Genomic DNA, 24594 nt, shown 5'->3' with positions numbered 1-24594 from the left:
CTTCATGTTGTTACTCTGATGCAGTTGTCTTAGCTACCATTTATATTGAAAGAAAGAAAGGCTAGTTACTGCCTCACTTCTGTCACTATTGAACTACACGACCCAGCAATTCCTGTTTAATTTTTAGTAAAGCTTGTGACCATAAAGTCAATGCAAGTGAAGGCTCCGGCCTGTACTATAAGAAGGGATTGTACAGATATTTGACTGTCAGGGCGGTGCAATAATGGGAAGGACATTCTGAGTGGCCGGGGGACAGAGAAGTGAATCCCATGAATGTCAGGATGGCCAACAGTAAGTTGTTGTAGGTCCTTCCCATTTTAGACATTATAGGCAAGAGCAGTCTAGAAAAACGTCGCATACATGGAAAGGTCAGGTCTTTACAAGATTTTCCATCATGATCTTGTATATTATCAGATATCTCTGAGAATCAGAAATGCATAAAATGGTTGACCCACCCTTAGCTATCACCCTCACCGATCAGCTGTAAGGGGATGTTTTTGATGCCAGTATTATACATAGCACAGAGACAGAAGCAGTTGGCTCTGTGCCCCATATAATGGTCAGAAGCTGGTACTGCAGGTCATTGCATTACAAGGCATAGAGTCACCTACTTCTGGCCCTATGTTGTGTTTAGCATAGGAATCAGAAGTTGATCAATGTGGGCGCTGCCTGTATGTCCCCACCAACGAACTATTTAAGGTCCATTCTAATGAACATGAAATTCATGGACAATCCCTTTAAATACCTCCCTTTAACATCCCAGTTCTTGTCCCATTGGACATATGCTTTCCTTACACCCCCTGTCTTTTTCTTATATTGCTTCGTTCTCTTGCAGTCTGTTCATTCTCTCATTGGTGACTTCAAAGATCCTCCCTCAGCTAAATACAGAGCCGCTCACGTCTTCTTTACTGACTGTAAGTGCATCACTAACACAACCCTCCTTCCAGTCTCCTTCCTTGTATCATGTCTTGGACCACGTTTGCTTCACCTTTTCGATGGCTGACCTTCGGGTAAATTTTCTCTCCACAGCTTGTCCAGACAGTCTGTTTAATGAGTTGGTGAAGTCGCGAGCATCCAAAGTTATCAAGACTTTAACTGAGATAAATATTGCTTTCCTTCCTTATGAGTCCCAGGTGAGTGATGGTTTATTCCATACATCTTCTCCTTAGGGTGAGGACACAGGGTGCAGCCATTATGGCGACCCACTGCCATGTCTCAATCACCTGTTTTGTCTACAACATTGGTCAACAAGGGTGGTATGGGGCTTTGGAATCGGTTGTGAATCAATATGGCGCTAGCTGCATTGTGTGTCCTGACCCTTACTTCATCATGTTTTCCCTCATGATACAAATAAATGGTTAAAATTTATTCCAATCAACCAGTCTGATGAAGGACATCCATTTTGCTCAACCTTGCAATACTAGTGCACGTTATCCAATGTTTAGAAAATTATGCAGAGGTGTAGCTTGCCTGTGGCTGGGCGGCAGACTGCAGCAGCAGAAAGCTTCTCCACAGTTCTGATTGTGGTCGAGACTAAACATGTCAGACAAGGCCCCATTTGCTAGGAACCACTCCACAGTCAATCTCCAGCCAAAGAATTAAATATTATATTTGTCGTACATAAATTTATATTTATTTATATATAGAATTAGTGTTTTAAGGATGTCTTGTAATATCTGTTCTAGGTTTTCTCCTTGGATTATCCTGACTCCTTCCACAGTTTTTACAGCCCCCATAAGGCTCAGATGAAAAATCCCATTCTGGAGCGTCTTGCAGAGCAGCTTGCCACTTTGTGTGCTACTTTGAAAGAGTATCCAGCTGTACGCTACCGTGGGTGAGTTCGTACTTCAAAACCAATGACTAAACTCTTAATTTTATTTGTTAGTGCAGAAGTTTGTGCTGCAGGGCTGGTCTTCTGACAGGAAGCTGCAGCCATTTTTAATCTTTTTGTTATCTAGGAAGCGCATCCTTCTATAATGTAACTGAAGAGTGACATTTTGGTTCACACTCCACACCCTGCTCTGGTATAGTCCCGGTTCACATTTGCGTTTGGTATTCCATTAAGGGAGTCCGCTTGGGGCATTATACAGGAACTACAAAGTGGATGGGATTTATGCGAATCCCATGCCCACTTTGCGGTTTGGTTTTGGAAATCGCAGCATGTCAGTTATATCTACGCAAACGCTGGCGGCTTCCGCGTAGATATAATGGTAACAGAAAGTTCGCAGAGGAAAACTCTGTGAACTTTCTGTTCAAAGTGCTGCGTCAAGAACCGCGTTCCGCTGCGTATCATCCGGTGGGGCCTTAGCCTAAGGGTCAGTTCACACAGAGTTAACGCGCTTGCATTCTGGCACATATGCACGTGTCAGAATGTGAGCACTGAAAACAGATCCCATTCATTTCAATGGGTCATTACGGGCGTATAACGCGCGTAATTTTGCGCGGGTAATTTTGCGGCCTCAAAATTACGCACGTTATACGCTCCTAACGACCCATTGAAATGAATGGGATATGTTTTGAGTGCTCACATTCTGACACGTGTATATGAACTGGCCCTAAAAGAGTTTTCCAACCTCAAATGGATTTCTTATACACCGGAGAGGTAGTCAGTATCAGATCTGTGGGGTCTGACACCCAGACCCCCATAGAAAGCTGGAGGAAATGCAAAAAAAAAATCAAAAAAAAAAAAAAAAATCAAAAAACAAACCACTGTTTGCACTGGGTATAGTACTTTGGATGTGTTACCTCTGTTGGTTATATAAGTTTATTAATTGCCCTGTTTGTTTCTCTGCAGAGATTACAAGGATAATGCAATGCTTGCACAGCTGATCCAAGATAAGCTGGATGCATACAAGGCTGATGATCCAACTATGGGGGAGGTGAGGCAGGAATTAAATCACACTTGTTGAAAAAACAGGTTTTGCAAAAAAAAAAAAAAAAAAAAAAAGTGCGATTTGAATTAGAAATCTTAGAATGACTGACCATGTACCCCAAGCCTTGATACCTTACAATAGCAGCAGCAGCAGCAGGGGTAGTCCCTGCTGTCTTCACACAAGTGCTTTAATGCCCCCCAAAAGTTTAATGATCCTTAATGCCCCAACACAGTATAATGCTACGTTAGTGCCCCCCAACATGGTATGATGCCACATTATTTCCCTCCAAAACAGTATAATGGCAAGTTAGTTCCCCCCACAGCGTATAATGCAGTGTTATTGCCCCTACATGATATGATGCTCCTTAATGCCCCACACACAGTATAATGCCATGTTATTGCCCCCACACGATATGATGCTCCACAATGACCCCCGACACAAAGTATAAAGATCCTTAGTGCCTTCTCATTGGTTAGTGCCGTAGACCCCCCTATACTCCACTTGACCACCAGGCTAGACTAATATGAAATATTTTTTCAAATTTTCCTTGTATGAACCTGGGGTACGCATCTTATCTGAAAAATACAGTAAATATTGGATGTGTTCAGCTTAGACCTTTGAACTAGTCAATGGACCTTTACATAAAGTAGTGGAGTACCCCAATCTTGAGGGTCATAAACATAATACCATATTGTATCTGATGCGTGTAGGCATCTTTAGGATATAAAAAATTCGGTCTGAATATAGGTTAGAGAGGACCTTTCATGTCCTCTGATATTAGTGGTATTATATACCGCTGACAATGTGCTTAAATTAGTGCAATGTCAGCTTTGCTATCGTGCGCCCAGGTGCCAGAGATATCGGTGCAGGCCTTACAGCTCAGGGTCATTGCTGAGTTACAGAGAACGACCTTCCCCTCCGACAATACTCAGCACGCTGTCAGCTTTCGTTTCTTACCGCCAATGTCGGAGGATATGAAAGGTCCTCTGTAAGGCTAAGGTCACACTCTCTGAGTACGCAGGGGGTTCGCTGCAACGGAATGGCAGCCGGCTAACCCACTGTTTAGTACAGTAGTTGTGTAATAGATTCTGTTTGGATAAAAATGTCAGTGTTTCTGGAAGGGGTATTGAGCAAGAAGACGCGATGCTCAGCCGCCCAGAATACTCTGATGTAGTCTTAGCTCATTTGCATAGGAACAAAAAGCTGTTTTTTCAAGGGACCATTCTACAAAAATTACAGCCATGTAAGGTACTGGGGCTGGTTTAATGGTGTTTTTGGTGCTATCAGACTCCCTTTAATAAATTCTTCCCAAAATTCCTTTGCTCAACACTATGAACACGCATGTCAGTTATTGTTGAGTGTTCAATACAAAGATTAGAACCTGAGCTGACCACATAGGAAAACACTATGGAACCCACACGACAAAGCAGTCTATTTGTCTAGTTTTGTCCATGGACAGGTGCACTTAATGGATGTCAGCTTTCGACACCATGCTGCAGTGTATGACCTTAGTCTAAGGCTTCGTTCCCATGGAGTAACACGCCGCGCATTCAGACACGTATACACTAGAGATGGCACGCAGGGGGTTAAGCGGCAGGACACCGGCCCCGTCTGCGTGCCGGCCGGCTCCATTCATTCCTATGGGTGCGTGCTATTCGAAACTGCCGTTTCAAATACTACTCACTCATCTCTAGTATACACGTGTCAGAGTGTGAGCGCTCAAAACAGATCCCATTCACTTCAATGTGTGCCGCCTCACGCGCGCTACACATTGAAATCAATGGGTTAAAAAGCCTCCCATTGACTTCAATGTGTAGCGCCCGTAAGCCGGCACCCATTGAAGTGAATGGGATCTGTTTTGAGCGCTTACACTCTGACACGTGTATACGTGTCTGAATGCGCAGCGCGTTACTCCGTGGGAACGGAGCCTAAAGCTGTCTTCCCACTTCAGCCTTTTGTGGTGTTGAAATAGGGTATGTCATTAATGAGGGGTTCCACTAAAAATACAATGGCTTCTGGGTGACCTTTAGATATTGTGCCTTCCATAGAGCCCAATAATATCCAAATACAGGGACTCATTTATTAAGTCCAGTATTAGGTTCCATTCACATAAATGCAATAAACGCTCATTTTGGTACAATACATGTGTAAAGAATACAGAATACACGTGTAAAAATAAGACTCCCATTGACTTCAATGACATTTTTTACACGTGTAAAAAAAAGTGGCAAAAAACGTGACACGTTTTCTGGCGCGTTTTTTTTACACGTGTAAAAAATGTAATTGAAGTCAATGGGAGTCTTATTTTTACAAGTGTATTGTGGCAAAATGATTGTGTGTTTACTCTGTGTAAATGGACCCTTAGGCTTCATGCACACAATGGAATATAAGGGATGATTTTATAGTGTAATCCACCTGGATGCTTGGATGACATCCGAGTACCTTCCATCTCCAATTTATTTCAATGGGGCATTCTACTCCAATGTCACGGAGCAGGATTGGAACTGCTCAGAGGTGTAGCCAGGGGTTCAGCGCATTGAAAAGGTGAAAATGTTTAAGTAGGCCTGCAACTCAGGTATACCAATATTATCACTATATGGTGACCTTATAGAGGTAGATAGTGGCTATAGAGTACACAGGTCTGTAAAGACCATTTAAGTAAATACAGTACAGGAAAATGTTGAGACTTACAGGTTACGTCTCTGACTGTATTGGTTTCCATCGATTTCTCATCTCTTCCATCTGGATCGCAATGACCACTTCTACCAGCTATGACTTGTCTCTGTGTAAGACAGACATCTTTGGTTCCTTACTTTTCCAGGCACCCGACCTACATTGTCCTCAATATATAATGTAGAAATACCCTAGAAATGAGTAATACCCCTGTGTGCCTTTGTAATTTAATAATGTTCCTGTGTGCCCTACAATAGTGCCCTTCAATGAATGATTCCCCCTAATTAATAATGCGCCCGATCCCTCGATGTGGAGCCTCCACAGCTGCTGCTCACTATAAGGGCCCGTGCATACGGACTTAACGCAAGCACATTTTAGCACAATACACGTGTATAGAATACACGTGTAAAAATAACACTCCTATTGACTTCCATGATATTTTTTACACGTGTAAAAAAACGCGTCACGTTTTTTGGTGCGTATTTTGACATGTTTTTTACATCCCCACAGAGTCAGTGGGCCCAGTGCTGTCAACCTCCCCACCCCCTGCTATTTACGCCTTTGGACCTTCTCTATATTCATCGGAACAGTACAGAGACCCCCTTGAATGGTACATCAGTCATGTGTATGGGGCCTTAGTAAAATGGCTCGCCATTGCAAGACTCATTCTCTGGTGTAAGATACACCCAATTTATTAAAAAACACATAATGTAGGAGCTATAGGGTAGATTTCAGGAATAGTTTATGGCGGTTGACATAAAGGTATAACTACTTTTAGGATAAGTTCACACGGCGGAAAGTGAAGAGGAAATTGCTAGCATAAATAAAAAAAAAACTGCAAGTGACTCCCATTGAAATGAATGGGAGGTGTTTTTTTCAGACGAATTTTGAGGAAGAGTCCGTGTCAAAATCCACCTGCAAAAAAACTCTGCGTGAACTTACCCTTACAAAACTAGCCGAAAAAATATAAAAAGGTACCAAAATGCCCAAATACAGCGCTTTCTGCCGGTCCATTAGATTCAGTACCTGTCTAAGTGCCAAGATGGCCGCCACAGCCCCCTTGGCCTAAGTTCACTTCTATGGGTATAAACCAGTGTGAGCCGGTGACACCTGACTAGCAGAGACTGTCTCCTCTCTGTATATTGTGCTGCCACCTGCTGGTAGTTCTTGTGTCTAATACATTATTTAACCCTGATGGTCCTCCCAGCATTTGCAGCTTCACAGAATGGAGGAGGCCCAATACGCTGAAAATCTGCCCCATTAGCTGCTAACTTGTTCGGCTAGGACTGAAAAAAAACACACATAGTAACCCAATTCAGTGTGAAATTTGGCAGCTGGCTGATAGAGAAGGAAAATATCAGTGATGCCCCCCGGTACTTTCCTATACAGTACAGAGTATCTATCTGTTACAGCTCCCTTGGATTGTAGGACCTATGTATATAGTATTATGTGCAGTTTCCCATAGCAACCTGTCAGCACGTTGGTTTCATTCTCCGAATGGGCCTGACTAATTTATTGCTATGGGCACCTGCACCTTTTTTTCCTTGCGCTATCCCAGCCCACACACGATACTTACTAGGGTGTGATCTTCTTTACACAGGGCCCGGACAAGGCTCGCTCACAGCTCATCATCTTGGATCGTGGTTTTGATCCGGCCTCTCCAGTCCTGCATGAGTTAACCTTCCAGGCCATGAGTTACGATCTCCTTCCAGTGGAGAATGATGTCTACAAGTAAGTGCGGCAGTCAGGACGCCATGCTGTGTGTCAAACTTCTATAAAGCAGCCTATGATATTTACGGTATAGGTAGGGATTGATATATTAAATGGAAATCTGATTTTCCATGTACTTTTTTCGGCTGTCTCCACCATAAATATCCGCCTTTGCATAGCAACAATCCTTGTAGTTATCAGGTGACAACAATGGATCTCCATCTGTCATTGAGAATATTAGTCTATCCTAGTCATTGGTCTCTCATTTTGGAGAGATAGAATAATCATACAATGTATATAGTGTCTCAACTTTTCGCTGGCAGATGTAAGAAGGGGTAAGAAGGATTACTGAATTTAAACATGTCTAATCCTTTGTTCTCATGGGAGAGAGCCACTAAAAGAAGTCTCTGGATGTGACTTAGTTTACCCATTGAGTGCATGTATATGCTGGGATGAGCTAGGTAGGATATCATGATCAGTACAATGTTGCGGAAACGCATATGTTTTTGTTGCAGATTTTGCTGTGTTTTTTGAGCCAATGCAGGGAATGGATTGAGCAGAAGGGAGCAGAATAAGAATTTCCTATATGTTTTTCATCCCTTTGTAGCCATTCTTGGCTTTGGCTCAAAAAACTTCCAACAAAAAAAACTGCGTTTCTGCAACATGAGGCCGCAGCCTAAGTCAGTATATACCCACTATTTCTTTATCCTCAGGTATGAGACCAGTGGTATCGGAGAGCAGCGCGTCAAGGAGGTCCTGTTAGATGAAGACGACGATCTCTGGGTCACCCTGCGTCACAAGCACATTGCTGAAGTGTCTCAGTAAGTATTTTCTGTTGTATTTTCACCCAAATCATAAAGATTCATCTTATATGAATTAATGGTATATTTCTCTTCACTGATATCTAGAGAAGTGACTCGTTCTTTAAAGGATTTCTCATCCAGCAAGAGGATGAACACAGGCGACAAGGTAGCCGATCTGCCATTACTCTGCATTGGTCATCATAGGTGGGATCATGCTGTGCCTGGTAAGGGTTAATATTCTGTTTTATACCCAGACCACCATGAGGGATCTTTCCCAAATGCTGAAGAAGATGCCTCAGTATCAGAAGGAGCTGAGCAAGGTGAGTGCAGCTAATACTGTATTTTTTGTTATAGTTATCCACCATATATACTGCTCTGCCTTTATTGCCATTGTACTGGTGCTCATATATGAGCCACTGTGCAGTAGTTAACCCACTGATATCTCCGCAGTACTCCACTCACCTACACCTAGCCGAGGATTGCATGAAGCACTACCAGGGAACCGTGGATAAACTTTGCCGTGTGGAGCAGGTGAGAAATACTAATGTCCTGTATATACGATGGAGAAGATTTTAGCAAAGGGGTCTTGTCATTAAAATTACCAGTTTTTTACTCTGTTTTTACACCATGCACAAGAAGGATTTCTGACAGATTCCTCTAATAGATTCTGCTGTATAGGCATATTTGGTCTTCTTAGCCCATAGACTTACATGAAAAAAAATGCCTACACCATGAAATGGTCAAGCATACTATGCTATCTAGCAATAAAAGGTATACTGACTATCAAAACAGATGGCTATCAATGTAAATAGTGAAAAGGTCACAGCACATGAGCACCATATGCCTTCAAAAAGCTGATCTGCGGGGTCCTGGGTGTTGTACCTCTGCAGAGGATAGAGCATCTAAAAAAAGTAAAGAAGTGCAAAACCCTTTTAAACATACACTGCAAACACAGTATGAATACTCTAACCACTGCTATGAGTAATACGCTATATTCTGCTATGAGGACATGCTCACAGAAAGTTATATGTGGGGTTTTGAGTCACAGGACTCGTAATTAATTCCACGCATCCATTGGCCAATACTGATTCAATTGTCATTTACGCCAGATAACTGGCGTAAATGATGGTAAATTTGGTGGACACCATGACCTTCCCCATAGCATGCCTTCACACACCCCTTTCTCCATAAATTGAAGGTGACATATAAACGCCATTTCTAACAATTTTATTGCAAATAGTGTTTAAAAAGTAACAATCCTGAGGTTTGCAACATTATCACACCAGAATACTGGCATAAGGCTTGTTAAATGGTCCCCAATGTGCCTATAATAGTGGTCAGCTGCAGAGATTCATCATGTTATCATTCCTTAGGACCTCGCCATGGGCACAGACGCAGAGGGGGAGAAGATTAAGGATCCTATGAGGGCCATTGTCCCTATTCTGCTGGATGGAAATGTCAGCACATATGATAAGATCCGCATCATTCTCCTGTACATCTTCCTTAAGAATGGTAAGTGGATGTCCACCTCCTGAACTCTTCACACACTTGGCTTCGCTGGGTGCATATGTTCTCCAAGTGCACCTCTCTCTCTCCCATGGGAACAAAGGATCAGGCATAATCAAATTCAACATGCCTGATCCTATGGGGGGTTATTACACCCCCATACACTTACAATACAATAGTCAGTCCTTGCAAAACAGTAACAGTTACTTAAGTGTATTGGGGCATTTACTTTACTTACAGTCAGATGGACATAATGCATAAAAACTGTTATATGAGACTTATAGTAGATAATAAATGAATGACCACAAGGAGGCGCATGAATACATTTTTCTTATTATTTCAGGGATCACAGAGGAGAATCTGAACAAGTTGATCCAGCACGCACAGATTCCACCAGAAGATAGCGAGATCATAACCAACATGGGGCATTTGGGTGTTCCTATCATCACTGATGTATGTATATTTTTAAGTGGTGGTTCATAGGACAAACCTTCACTATATTACATTAGTATTATCCAATGTAGTTAGTTGCAAGGACAGGGGACTGGGGAGAGCTAGTGGAGATACATATCAATATAGACCTAGGCTGCTCAGGAAATGACTTAGAGGTTGAATGGTACGCTGGCAAATGTTAACAACTTATTCAATCTTTAGTCCACACTTCGTCGCAGGAGCAAGCCGGACCGCAAGGAGAGAATTAGTGAACAGACTTATCAACTGTCTCGATGGACACCAGTTGTCAAAGATATCATGGAGGTAAGCAGTTAGGTTTAGAAAGGATTACATAATAGAAGAAAGAAGCTGAACACTGAGATATATAGGGTTATATGAAAGAGGGAGAGAAGCTGAACAGTGAGATATATAAGGTTATGTGATAGTGGGAGAGAAGCTGAGCTTTGTGACATAGGGTTATATGATGGAAAGAAGCTGAGCTCTGTGATATATAGGATTATATGACAGAGGGAGAGAAGCTGAGCTATGTGACATATAGGGTTATATCATAGAGGAAAGAAGCTGAGCTGGGTGATATATACTGTAGGTTTATATGATAGAGGGAGAGAAGCTGAGCTCTGTGATATATAGGGTTATATGAAAGAGGGAGAGAAGCTGAGCTCTGTGATATATAGATTTATATGATAGTGGGAGAGAAGCTGAGCTCTGTGATATATAGGTTTATATGATAGAGGAGAGACGCTGAGCTCTGTGATATATAGGGTTATATGATAGAGGAGAGAAGCTGAGCTCTGTGATATATAGGGTTATATGATAGAGGAGAGACGCTGAGCTCTGTGATATATAGGCTTATATGATAGAGGGAGAGAAGCTGAGCTCTGTGATATATAGGGTTATATGATAGAGGAGAGAAGCTTAGCTCTGTGATATATAGGGTTATATGATAGAGGAGAGAAGCTGAGCTCTGTGATATATAGGGTTATATGATAGAGGAGAGAAGCTGAGCTCTGATATATAGGTTTATATGATAGAGGGAGAGAAGCTGAGCTCTGTGATATATAGGTTATATGATAGAGGAGAGAAGCTGAGCTCTGTGATATATAGGGTTATATGATAGCTGGAGATACATTGAGCTCTGTGATATATAGGGTTATATGATAGATGGAGAGAAGCTGAGTTCTGTGATATATAGGGGTATATGATAGAGGAGAGAAGCTGAGCTCTGTGATATATAGGGTTATATGATAGCTGGAGATACATTGAGCTCTGTGATATATAGGGTTATATGATAGAGCAGAGAAGCTGAGCTCTGTGATATATAGGATTATAAGATAAGGATTACCCAAAATAATAATTCTTGATTTTTCTTACAATTACCGTCATAAAATTTTCAAAATATCCCATTAATCTAGGACACCATTGACGACAAGCTGGACACTAAACATTACCCATACATCTCCACACGCTCCTCTGCTTCTTTTAGTACAACCGCTGTAAGGTAGGTGCCAGTCCTATGAACAAACAACATACCGATACCACATGTACTATCATATGAGTCTCATAAGTAATGAAAATATATATTTGCTAGTGCAAGGGTAAATGTTTTAATACATTTTTATCTGCAGTGCCCGCTATGGACACTGGCACAAGAACAAGGCTCCAGGGGAGTACCGGGCTGGCCCTCGCCTGATCATCTTCATCCTGGGAGGAGTGGCTCTCAGTGAAATGCGCTGTGCATATGAGGTATCACAGGCCAGCGGTAAATGGGAAGTTCTCATAGGTGAGTGGCGGCTGTATATATCACCCGTGTATACAGGGCTGTTTAATGGGTTCACCAAATGAAATCTGAAATCTGTGTGTATGTTACTAAGTATGTTTGCCTATTACAATATACACCTGGCGCTATTCACCATGTAAGTATATGTAGGTTATGTGTGCATTATTCCGCTTGTGTGTCTGCTGTATTATCTGTATTTCTGTTTTTCTGTATGTTTTATACTGTGTGTATGTTATATGTATATGTTCTCCATATTTGAGTGTCTGTTATGTGTATGACTGGCTACTAATATATTAACAGCCTAACCTTGCTGCACCTACAACATAGATAAACTTATTGACCTTAGACATATAACACCATGGAGGGAATCCATCATTCTCCTATGGCAGAAAACTGGAGTAGAAGGATGATATTGAGTCTCACTTTTGGTACAAGGCTTTTTTTGCACCAAATATCTGCTTGATTTGCCCCTTGCCAGTAACAGTCTGCAAATATAGTTTTACGTACAGCAATTCCAATGAATGGTTGTCCATGTGATATGTCCCGGGTCCAGCAGAGCAATAGTCACTGCTTGTTAGCAGCTAGTCTTTCTGGCTCATATAGGGTATTCCATAGGATAGCCCTTTTCTTATAGCCCTGTTAGCAGGAATACGAGGGTGCAGTTGACCATACTCCTAATAGAGATGTTAGCTGAACTCTGGTTTAGCCAACAGCTATTCTTCCCATTTCCTTTATACTCGCATGCTTGGACTTGGCTGAGTGTGCATGTGTATTCAGAGGGGAGAAGGAATTAGCCTCTGTAAGAAACTGCTGACAATGACTTATCTCCAGTGAGAATAATTTTTGGGGCATGTCGAAATCCAATGCTCTTCCCTGACATCTACCATCAGAAAGAGTCGATACCCATTAGATGACCCCCCCGATCATTGACTCTAGCTTGGATACAGTGTTCAGTGTAGTCCATTGAAGTCCATATTCTTTTACATGACTAATGACATTAATGATAACATACAGCGAGGCTTATAGGCCCTCTTCACACCTGGAATTGCAGCTTAGAATCATTCACTTGAATGGGGCTTATGATTTCAGGCACCCCCTGTTATTTTTGGTAGTTTTCCTGAACTGACTACACACAGGGTAAACAGTCTAACAGATGTGAAATAAACGCATGTGTGCTTCTCCTTGTAATGAGTGAATGACCAGGTTTGTTGGAGTGTATGTTCAGCCATGTGTACTGTACAGGCCGTATCTGCCTCTATGTTGGTCTCTTCCTATCAAAACTCCTGTCTAAAGTCTGTCTGTTTTTTATACTTCTGTTCTTTGACTGTCTCTTTTGCTGTCTCTTGAGGTGTGAAAACTGTAGTGATAGTTCCTTACAAAGTATGGGATTTAGAGTGTCCAAGGTAGTTAGGGGCTTTATCAAAAATTTTAGATTTATTACATATTTAGATGGGCTAGAGTGCACCCATTTTATGATCTGTGCACTTTGTAATGTTAAAGAAGCTCTGCAAGCAAAATTGCAAAACTGAATTGTGACTGCTCTGCAGGGGTGGTGTATTGTGACTGCTTTGCGGGGGTGGAGCATTTTGTGACTGCTCTGCGGGGGTGGGGCACTGTGATTTCTGCAGGGGTGGAGCATGAAAAGATTCTTTGAATCTGTGTTCCATTGCCTGCCCCTCCAGTTCTGCAATACCAGTTCCTATCTTGTGGTTTTAGACCTTATACATGAAAGTGTTGAGTCGCTATCAGTAGCAGTACAGTTTTCTCACCTCTAGAGGATTGTATGTCTGATGTCTCTTACATGACCCTTGTTTGCTTCTTTCTGTTATGTCAAGAGTTTTGTCTTTTGCTGTCCTTTGTCCGCTTCTGCCTGTCTCACTCACAATTTTTCCCCTCTCTCCTGACTAACATTTAATCCACTAACCATCTATCGCCCTCTAGCTGTGATTTACATATTTTTATTTTGACTTTCATGCAGATTTTTTTTTGTTATTTTTCTTCTGACACATCTTTTATGTGTTTACTGTATCTTCAGTTTCACACATTTTGTTTCTATTTTGCGCTACATGCACATTTGAGTTTAGCTCTCCATAGGAGTTAGCTTTTGGCCAGACCTTGACCCCCCCCCCCCCCCCCCCCCCCCCCCAAACCTCAAGTATATGCACACATGACTCGGGTGTGTTTTCTCAAAGGGGAGTGAAAAGTAATTGCTGCGAGACAACCCTGGTAACCCAAGACAACCTTGAGAACATAGGATTGGGCATGCTGTAATTCAACATGCCCCCTTGCTCTGCCATCAGGGGAGAGATGGGACACCACCATACACATTGGAAACTATAGTTACATCTCACAGCCGCTGTATAACAGACAGCATGAAATGTAAACAGAGAAAGGGTCACAATGCTCACTCAAGCGCCGCAGCCCCTGCCTACGGCTGATCAGTGGGTGTCCTAGGTGTCAGCCCCCACTAATCTTGTATTGACGGGCGTCCTAAGGAAGGTCGTTGGTCATAATGAGCTGGACAGTACTTTTAAGCTGATCATACACTGGATATGATATGCAGAATTTCAGACAATCGGTTATCCTATGAATCATTATAATCCTCCCACGCAACATGCCACACTAGGCCAACCCAGGGATCACTTTTATAAAAATTTTACTCCCTTGTCTTTGAACAACATGTCAAATGATCAGCTGAATATGGCCGATCAATCCACCCAAATGTAATTCCATCTGATGGTAGTTACCATGCTGTAATTTTCCAACTTGGTCGATCACATTTTTGACAGATGTTCATGGTCGACCCCCGGGTATAATTTTGGAAAACATGGCTGGCCGATATCACCCATTGTGGATGACTTTTATTCCCAATGGCTGTCTTGCTGTATTAAGAATCCGCAGTGTTACGCAGTGCTCTAGAATTTTCTGTAAAATATATTGAAAGGTAGAGAGCTAGAAACACTTACACTTTTATATTTTTGCTTTTGTTCTGTTTTTTTTTTTTTTCTGTTTCTTTTGCTTTACTTGGTGGTTGTCCTTCTTTGTCCTGACTCTTCATGGAGCTTATCACTACATTCTTCTTTAAAGGGGTTTTATGGCCCCAAATTGATTTTTTATACTGATAACCTATCCACAGAATAGGTTACTAATATGTGATCTGTGCGGTCTGATACCATCAGCTATTGCAGAAGCTCCCCGGTACTGGAAGCTACCAGTGGACGGGCGCATCTGCAGCGGTATTCCAATATGGTGCAGCAGCCTCGTCCACTATATTACCTATTATTTGTATAGGAATGGTGCTGCACACACTGCCCATCCACTTGCAGTTTCAGGCTCCCAGAGGCTGCCGAAACATCTAAATTGTGCAGGTCCAGGTATTAAACCCAAACAGATCACCTACTAATGACTATCAGTATAAAAAATCAGTTTAAGGCTGGAAAACCCCTTTAAGCCTCCGTTTTGCTTCTTCTTTTCCATCCTTTACACATTCTTCTGCTTTCAATCTGTTAGTGAATTTCCTCCATCCATTCTCCTCATCACCTTTTCTTTTGACGTCTTTCGACCATAATCTTCTGTATGTGTTATTTTTTCAACAGACCCCTCTTTTCTACCCTTCCCCTGCTCCTCCCTCTCCGTGTTAGGCCTTTGTCAGCCCCCCTCTCTTCTCTGACAGGTTCCACTCACGTATTAACACCCATCAAATTTCTTCAAGACCTCAGACACCCAGACTTCCGAGACAGCAGTCGGGTGTCATTCGAGGACCCGGCTCCCATCATGGAGTGAGGTCTAACGAGCTGGGACAAAAAGTAAAGAGAGACTTTAATACCCCCAAACCCCCCACCCTTCGTGGATTTCTCTGCCCCACTCACCCTCAGCTCGGACATCACCAATTAATTTCACTTGTTTGTTACAATAAGAAAATGCTTGCTGGTTTTTACTTTCTGTTGGAAATGTCATTCTAGAAACAGTTGAAAATGTGTCCTCCACTTTTCGCTGATCATGACACCTCATGATTGATCGGTGCCTCCATCTTACCATTGAGCTTGTTGTATCATGATGTCATACGGCTTGCCCCTACTCTGCTTTCAGGTTCCACTTTGGCTTCTGTTTCCCTCCTCATCATGTGATCTTTCCATTTCCATACAAAATGCATTCTTCACTATTCATACGACTATCCATTATGGCTTCCCTTCAAATCTATCAAAAGAATGATCTTTCCCTACCCCTATTCAGCTATACTTAGAGGCTGGAATACTCCTTGTATTGTGGGAAATATAATGAATCAATATCAAGTCTTGTTAAGGGGTTACACCACATTTACAATGTATCCCCTGGGCAGGGAATGGGTTGTAGGTCTTCATGAAATATGAAAGGAGCAGCGGTCAAGTAGATATGTCGCTCCATTGATCTCTTTGGGACTGCCTAAAAGAAGCTGTCAACAACACACAACTATATCAGCCACTCTCATAGAGGTGAATGGAGCGATCAATGCTCCATTGAGACAGGTGCAAGTAGGGGCATAGCTATAGGGGGTGTAGAGATAGCAGTCGATGCTAGGCCCTGGCAAAATAATAGATCACTATTCTAAACGGTACAAGGTGGATAAGGTCCCTATAACAGATTGTGCATTGCCCAGGAGCTTCGAGTTATGCTTTTGAGCACAAGGGATCCCAATCTCATAATGTGTCAGGATCCCAGCAGTGAGACCCCCAATGATCTACAACTTATCCCCTGTGGATAAGGGATATGTTGTAAACTTGTACCGCCCCTTTAATATACTACTACTACCGGGGTTCATGGTGTTGGATTTTACTAGTTCATAGTCATGGAAAACCCCTTTATAGTATGTACACAAGGTGGAAAGAAATGAGGAATTTGAAGTAGACTTGAAATCCTCTCCACTTTCCAGCTTTCTGCCATGGCCTTTACATGAATGAGGCCACTTGGTGACTGATGCAGCGGATTCTGCAACTCAATCAGCTGCAGAATCTCTGGCGAGATAGAGAAGGGCGCTTATTTTTTCAGCACCCTGCTCCGATTTCTGACTCCCGTTGAATACAGTGGGAGGTAAATTCAAAGTGTAATTTGGCACTGATTTTGAGGCAGAATCCACCTCAACATCAGTGTCACATTATGCTTTATGAACATACCCTTAAAGAATATTTGACAGCAAGACTTAACTATTGGAGACCTGAAACTTTCTAGTTATAGTTAGACTCCATAATTCTCAATCTATTCTCAGCATTTTGTAGGACCAGTGGCCAAGATTTGTATTCACTGCTTCTGCTCTACTTTATTATCGAATTGTTCCATCTTATCGTGTGAATAGTAATGCATGCATAACTTTAGCTTCATCTGAAAGAAAACTGCACTATCCCCACTAGGGTTTTTTCCATGAACCTTAGAAATGATCAGCAGTAGTGTGATCCATTAAGCTAGCTTCACATGTCATATTCAGTCTGTGAAATTCAGACCATATGTCAGCTGTTTTTCCTGGATTGAACCCTGAGCAGGGACCCGGGGTCCAAGTCATCTATAATGCCAGGAATCTCTTCCTGTATAGTCATGTTTTTAGTATGGGACAATAGTCCTGCAGGAAGGCAGGGACTCCTAGCATTATAGATGACTATTACACTTGGAGTATGGAAATACAGCCAACATACGGACGGGCTAAGCTGCAGTAGGAGACTCAGACAGTCTTATGATTTTCATTGTGTGTGGATAAACAATGACAGGTCTAGAATATGATCGTCAGACCACCAAACAATGATAGCCTATTACCCTGGAAAACCCATCAATCTTGAGAATGAATATCTTAAAGGGATTGTCCAGGGACTGTAACTTATCTTACTTCCTCGGTGCATTAGGTTAAACTGGACCTGAGGGTTCTAACCATAGGTCACATGATCAGACTATAATAAAATCAGCCCCCATAGCACAGAAGCATGCAGGGCTGGTTCTGATCATGTGACCCGGGGCAAAACTAGCCCAGAACCCTTGGGTCCAATGTAAACAAATGTACAAAGTAAGTAATTTACGTTACAGTCTCTGGACCACCACTTTAATATATTGTGTGTTATTTAGCATACTAGCTTTATCTCTGCTGAGGATCATGGGGGTCCCTGCAAATACCAAAAACAGGATGTGAAGATGTGGCCACTGCGGCCCAAACATTCTCAGGGCCTAAGATACCCTCACTTTCAGACTGAGGTCACTTTCCTTCCGATATCCATTACTTTTCCTTCTCCATCTGTCATTCATGATTCCTTGTGTCATCTTTACCATGGGACAAACATTTTCAAGCATTTTGCTCAGCCAGCGGTTCACTTGTCAGCCCCACGGCAATATTTGTAAGTTGAACGTACAGTGGGGCAGATGTAGCCCCCCCCAAAAAAAACATCGACACTGGTTGCATGATGTCATGTTTCACCAATCAAGGCAAGGAACGCTCGCTCTTGACCTGCTATGGCAGAGAAGGGGTTAATGTCATAGTAGTTTAGATGAGACCAGATTAACCTGTGCCTGTCGCCTACGCCAATATAAGCTGGCACCAAATTCTATTGAGGATTCATTAGACAGTAACGATGATGAATTTGCTCTTAGTAAATTAGTTGCTTGACAGTTGTCTCAACAGTGCGTGGGTGACGGTCACATTTTAATTGGTCCCTGTTAATGTAAACCAGGCCGAATGTCACCTTTTACTATACAACATGTATGTCCGTCTGGATCGTATTTGGCTAAAATCACAATCTGGATCCATGGTTGAAAAATTTTAACCCTAAACCTTGAGGGTAAGTCCCTGTTATGCCATAAAGGTGCCAGTCTCCTGGTTTGGACCTCCATTTCCTCATTTATCCAGTGACATCTGTTCCATTAACCCCTTCTCTCCATTGGGAGGCAGCAGGTATTGGGCTATAGCTCACGCAAGTCACATTTTAAGTTATCGCTCGTTCACGGGATCTGTGCATGTCATGGATTCCATGTCAGCAAGCATTGATTCTGGGGGGTGGTGGTTGGTTTGACACAAAATGTTTTTTTTTTGCTTATAGGGGAGTTGGGAGGGATATCCAAAAGGGGCACTGCATGCTGGGAATTATGGGAAGGCTACTAATGTATTATATGGGTGATTACAGTATATTTGTTTCATTATGTATTTGTATAGGATGCTAACTGTGTCAGACAAACTTAGAACCCACAAAATGCAAGAATAGAGCAACAACTATACCTGAAAGTGCAGCTCTATGGCTTCCAGTCACTTGGACACAGCTTAAGTCTGGGTTCTTGTGGAATAAATCCCATGCTTGTATGTTTATGCTGGCGAGGGAGAGCTAATACCCTTTTGCGGACACATGTCTGGTTGCCTCTGTATGCACTGAGACTCTATGGCAGCTTTTGGAACCCCTATGGGTCCATATTACATACATACTTTGTGGTAGGTAAAATAGGGATGTTGAAATTCCCGATCCTGCCTGCACATGGACACGGCCTCATTCCAGCCCTAAAACTGGTGGGACATCATAGGTTTCACTAGTCGCTTCCCCTTTTTTGGTCAGGACTTCCCAAATTTGCCAAGACTTGTTGAAGGTTAGTGACTGTCCTAACATGTGGTGTGTACTGTTTCTCATTAAAGAGACACAGTGTTCCATGGAGACTTTAGGCAATGATCTATGGGAAAAATATTCAAATGAGCTCATCCCAACAAAATCTGAGACAGCCATCTGTAGACAGCTCTATTTCGGAGTGTTTTCTCCTCATCAGTCCAGAGTAGGGCTACTGTATTACTGGATGAGATATCCTGGCATATTGGGGGTAGTTGGCAAATATGATATTATAGAACCCTCAGGTAATCCATGTGTCGTCATATGGTGTCTCCAGACTTATAGATGCGATAATCTCTGCAATACACTTTGAGATGGGAGTTACACAAGGGGACAGCGTTGGAGTATAGTTTTTATCTCCCATTTGCTGATGTTTTTTTGGCTGGATTAGCACTGTGCCGATACCACAGAAGAGGAAAAGTGGCTTGGCATAATTCAACATAATTCCGACATAAGCACATAAAAAGAGATCAGGTGGAGAACACCTTTGAGGATCATGTAAGATATGGGGATACAAAGATAGTAGGTGTTATCTACCCAAACCTATTTATAGTTTGAGATCTAATCCCCCTAACCTCTATGAAATTGATGGCTTCATATAGCAGAGATTTAGTGGGAAAAAAATGGAGGTGTTGGCCAAAGCAACCAGATTCCAGATTAAATTTTTTAGCCTCTCTTAACAATTCCTTTGAATTGTTGTCACTAGCTATTTTAATAATTTAAAGAGAACCTTTCACCATCTCCACTAGCTGGAGCTCTTTTCATCCTTTAACAGGCTCCTCTTCACTTATTCTGGCATATTTGAAATTTTTTCTCTAGCCCCCACCATTCCTGAGCAATCAGTGCTGCTAGTTTTGGTGCCTGTTGTGCTAATTAGACTTCCTTATGTCAAGTCGGTGGTGTCAGGCAGGATTAGGCAAGGGGGCGTGATTCTTAACTCTGACACTGTTAGCCTCTGATTGGAGCTTTGCATCACAGCCCTTTGTTTGCTCCTCCCTGACACCACCTACATGGCATTAGAAAGTCTAGTTAGCAAATCAGACACCAAAATTAACTACACTGAGTACTCGGGAGTGGTGGAAGCTAGAATAGAAATTCCAAGTGCGTCAGAATCTATGGAGTGGTGGTTATTAAAAGGATCAAGAAGTTGGAGAAGGTGATGAAAGGACTTTTTTAAGAGGGGTCACCTACACACAGTGCAGACACACAAATCAGCTACAAACTGAGCTCTTCCCTAAATATCATGAAACCTGATTTATTTTCTTGAAATGCCAGATTTATAAGGAGTACCGAAACTATAATTGATTGCTTAAAGTAAGCTGGAAATAAACCTGTGCAGTGTTTTGTCAGTCTGCAAAATTTCTGCACTTGGGTAGAAGCGGGCCTTACAGAAATCTTGCAGATTACACAGATGCTCATTTCCTCTTGATCCCCTTAGGCTTACAGATACATCAGAGAGCAAACCTAAGGGCTAGTTCACACAGTGTTTTGACACCGGATTTTGATACGGAATCCGCCTCAAAAAAACGCTGCTAAAAACGGCTCCTATTGACTCCTATTGGGAGCCGCTCGCTTCTTTTTTCCAGTAGCTAGTAGCAAAAAAAAAGAAGACATGCTTTTTCTTCCCGCGGATTCCGCGGCTGACCCATTCATTCAGGCCTAATCCGGAGCAGTATGCCGCATTGGGATGCCGGTTTGCACTGCATCGCCATTCTGTCGCGGCTAGCAACGCGGTATGTTCACAAGCGGAATCCATTTTCCGTCGTGTGAACATTGCCTAAATGTCCCTGACTTTCTATAGTTGAAATAAGAGTGGGGGAGAGCTCCTGCAGCAGTCAGATGCCTTACAGAAAGAGAGAGGAAAGATGTTGATGGAACGTTCTAGATTTTTTTTTAGACTTTTTACAGTTAGTCTTCCTAAAACTATTGTGAATATCAGTTTCACAAAAGATCTGACTACTAGATTGTATATACTTTATGTCTATGCAGACATCATTGTCTTCTGTAATAGTATTAAGTCTTAGATCAGATAGTTCCTCTAAAACCATTACCCAGTATGGGGTGTCCTGACATTTTTGGGTTACATAGTGTAATATTAGAAGACGTCTCTTTTGTCTTATACTTACTTTTGTTCCCCTCTCTTTCTTCTCCATTTATTCTATTGCAGGCTCCACCCATGTCCTCACCCCTCAGAAACTCCTGGACGCTCTGAAGAGATTGAATAAGACAGACGATGAAATCAGCAGTTAGGTTTCCCCTAAACTCCTCCAACTGTTATAGCTTTCCCCCGTCTTACCCGTTCCTGCCCATCCAGCTGTTGAGGATCAGTCTTCTTCGGTTCTTTGCCCCACCAGCAGAAAGGGAGTCCCCCAGCCCCACCCTACTTCTAAACCAATGCTAAATATTGGCCTTTGAGCGAGGCTTCTTAACTTTAAGGCATGGATGTACTTTTGGCCATTTTGTACTCTTCCCCCCCTCCTCCCCCATTGCACCCTGCATTGTGGAGATTGTATCTGTCTGTTCGTCCTGGAATTGTAATGACACCAGTGAATTCTGGATCTTGTATTTTTGGATTATTGCCTAATTTTCATGCATTACATCCTGGGTCAAGCACATGTGTACACGTGTCGCCTCCTACTGTGCACTGACATTTTCTTTGTTGCACAATTGTGTTGCTTTGCAGCCAACACCATAGGTGAGACCACAATGGGAGTCAAATATTGCTTTGTCTTTTATGCAGTTTTCCCACAATGCACTTTGCTTTTGCTAGACAGGCAGAGGAGCATTGCAGAGCTTTTGAGCCTGCAGTCACCCCCCATGTGATAAAGCACAACTAACAGAGGGGTAACTATCCAGTGATGCCATGTATCTCCATCACAGTCTAGAACATCCTGCGTCCAATGCCCATATACTCATGAAGTATATGTTTACCATTAGTCCTAAGCAAACCTTCCTGACCCTATCGACCGATTTGTTACGTGTTCGGGAAATGCGTGTTTCTGTATTTGAGTGAGCTTGTCCTGCCCCACTCCTTGGAAATGAATGCTTGCATCCTTATTGTGTGTAGCAACCTAAATGTCTGAGTTTGGTTCCGTCCTATATATATAATATATAAAGAGATATTTATGTTTCTAGATAGAAGGGGTGAGGCTAAGGCATCAACTGCGCCAGACTACAACTTTAACTTATTATCGCTATTTTGTGTATTTCATGTAAATAATATCCAGGAAAGAAACGCCCACGAGGAGCTGTCTAGAAATGTTGTGTAGTGAAGGACAATACAGTCTGTGATATTATACCTGCTTACTCCATGCTTCTTATTCAGCTTTCCTACAAGTTTTACTCCTTATGGATATATTATAGACTGACGGGTAAAGAGAATAAACCTAGGACAGAACCCTCAGCCTCACTCCTCTCCTTCCTGTAATATTTGTTATGTGGTACAGTTTTGTCATTTTTGCCTGCAAATAATAAAGATATTTTAAAAAGCATGACAAATAATGTTTCATAAATCTCAAGAAAAATGAAGAGTATATGGTGGTTACATACTTTGAGAAGGATAGAATTCAAGCACTGTTACTATAAAGAAGCCCTTCTCTGAATCATGTTAGGTTCACACTAGCGCTGCCTTTCTGTTGGTCTGGTCTGTCAGAAGACCACAGCAATGGAGAGGCAGACCACTAAAATAGCAATTACACACAAAGCCCGGAGAACTCCTTTGACTGTAATGGCGTCCAATGTTTAAAAACTAAAACCGACAGAGGAAAAAGTCCTGCACCGATTTTCAGTGGAACTGTGATGGAGTCTTCAATGGAGACTCCAGTGCAAAAGTAAATGTAGCCTTAATTGTAAAAAAAAAGAACAAATGCTACTTTAAACCATGAGACAGATTTCAAGCATTCTTACAGTGAAGAACTCTTTCCTGGGTTAAAGGGATCCTATCACTCAGACATGATTTTTTTCTAAGTACCACGTCGGAATAGCCTTAAGAAAGGCTATTCGTCTCCTACCTTTCATCGTCTTCTCCGCGCCGCCGTTCACCTACAATCCCGGTTCTTGTTGGTATGCTAATCAGCTCTCTCGCAGCACTGGGGGCGGGTCCCAGCGCTCAGACAGCACTGGGGGCGTCCCCAATGCTGTGAGAGAACTCTCTCCAGCGCCGCCTCCTCTTCTTCAACAGCGTAATCTTCAGCCTCTTCTTCCGACGGTGGCTTGTTACTTCTAAGGCCTCCCGAGTGCCACGGTTTAACAGAACCAAACTGCAAGTGGACCAGTGATAGGTCCACTTGCAGTTTGGTTCTGTTGAACCGTGGCATAGGGAACATGATGCAAATGGTGATATGTGGCCATGTTATGAAACTTGCCTTTCTGTCCACAATATACACAGAAATACTCTTTACTTATCCTGTATCTAACAATAGGTGTGGTTTATTATTATTGCCTGTCACAACATATCATAACAATAAGCAAGATCACAATATATCTTAGTGCAAATCGGGAGACACAGACATATAAACAAGCACCATAATAATGAAATGTAGAAATGGAACACTTTCACATTGTAGCTGCTTAGCCAGGTATAAAACATTCTCTAACCAAATCCTATTGTGTCCTTCAGGGTATTTGGGTCAGTCAGTAAAAGTCACCATGGCAGATGTTTAGTAACATAATACAAGTCAAGAAGGTCTACTGTGTACTGGCCATTATACTGGGAGAGGCTACAATACCATGGACAGCTCTGCTCTCCACCATGCTTGCTCTTTCCTTTGATACCAGACATTGTTTTTTTAGAGGGTGTCCAATCTTATTAGTAAAGCTATATAGTTATAAGTATATGTTGTATTTCAATTTTTTATCATTTTCAGAATCCTTGCTGCAAGTGAATAAAACATCTATTTTGTTCAGAGACTGAAAACGTGTGTGGACCTAAGGGATTGTTGTAGCTCAATCTCATTCACTTGGGTGGGGCTGATCTGTGAAGAAGCCATGTGACTCATGAATGTGACGTCAAAGGCCTGCGAAGAGGAAGCAGTGCTTGTCCAAACAGCAGATATGCGGGCGGGGGGATAGGTTATCAATAATAAAACCTCTTTAGTCTCTCTTCTGTCCTGACAGTTTACTACAGTGTGTCAGTGTAAGGAAACAGCAGCGTAGAAACTGCTTAACACTTGATACATTGTAGCAAATTCTTAGCTGAAAAA

The 24594-nt window shown here is 42.2% G+C and overlaps 1 protein-coding gene across 2 annotated transcripts in view; it reads left to right on the top strand.

Annotated features, from left to right (window-relative positions):
• The window catches only part of STXBP1 (syntaxin binding protein 1), a 43753-nt gene extending 20979 nt beyond the window's left edge, over positions 1-22774 (top strand). The window contains exons 5-20 of one of the 2 annotated variants that reach the window (XM_075260195.1): positions 836-914; positions 1030-1133; positions 1686-1834; positions 2795-2879; positions 7147-7277; positions 7970-8077; positions 8165-8225; positions 8314-8379; positions 8510-8590; positions 9433-9571; positions 9909-10018; positions 10220-10321; positions 11431-11516; positions 11644-11798; positions 15469-15601; positions 21561-22774. In XM_075260195.1, the coding sequence (XP_075116296.1) occupies positions 836-914; positions 1030-1133; positions 1686-1834; positions 2795-2879; positions 7147-7277; positions 7970-8077; positions 8165-8225; positions 8314-8379; positions 8510-8590; positions 9433-9571; positions 9909-10018; positions 10220-10321; positions 11431-11516; positions 11644-11798; positions 15469-15578 (1566 nt within the window). In that variant the 3' untranslated portion in view covers positions 15579-15601; positions 21561-22774. The remainder of the gene's footprint in view (positions 1-835; positions 915-1029; positions 1134-1685; positions 1835-2794; positions 2880-7146; positions 7278-7969; positions 8078-8164; positions 8226-8313; positions 8380-8509; positions 8591-9432; positions 9572-9908; positions 10019-10219; positions 10322-11430; positions 11517-11643; positions 11799-15468; positions 15602-21560) is intronic. The other variant, XM_075260196.1, reaches the window with a different exon arrangement.
• The last annotated feature ends 1820 nt before the right edge of the window (positions 22775-24594 follow it).

The sequence above is a fragment of the Leptodactylus fuscus genome, chromosome 11, assembly GCF_031893055.1.
Source record: "Leptodactylus fuscus isolate aLepFus1 chromosome 11, aLepFus1.hap2, whole genome shotgun sequence".
In the NCBI taxonomy this organism is placed as follows: Eukaryota; Metazoa; Chordata; class Amphibia; order Anura; family Leptodactylidae; genus Leptodactylus; species Leptodactylus fuscus.
The sequence above is the reverse complement of the archived record's forward strand: the minus strand, read 5'-3'. Positions and strand labels throughout refer to the sequence as shown.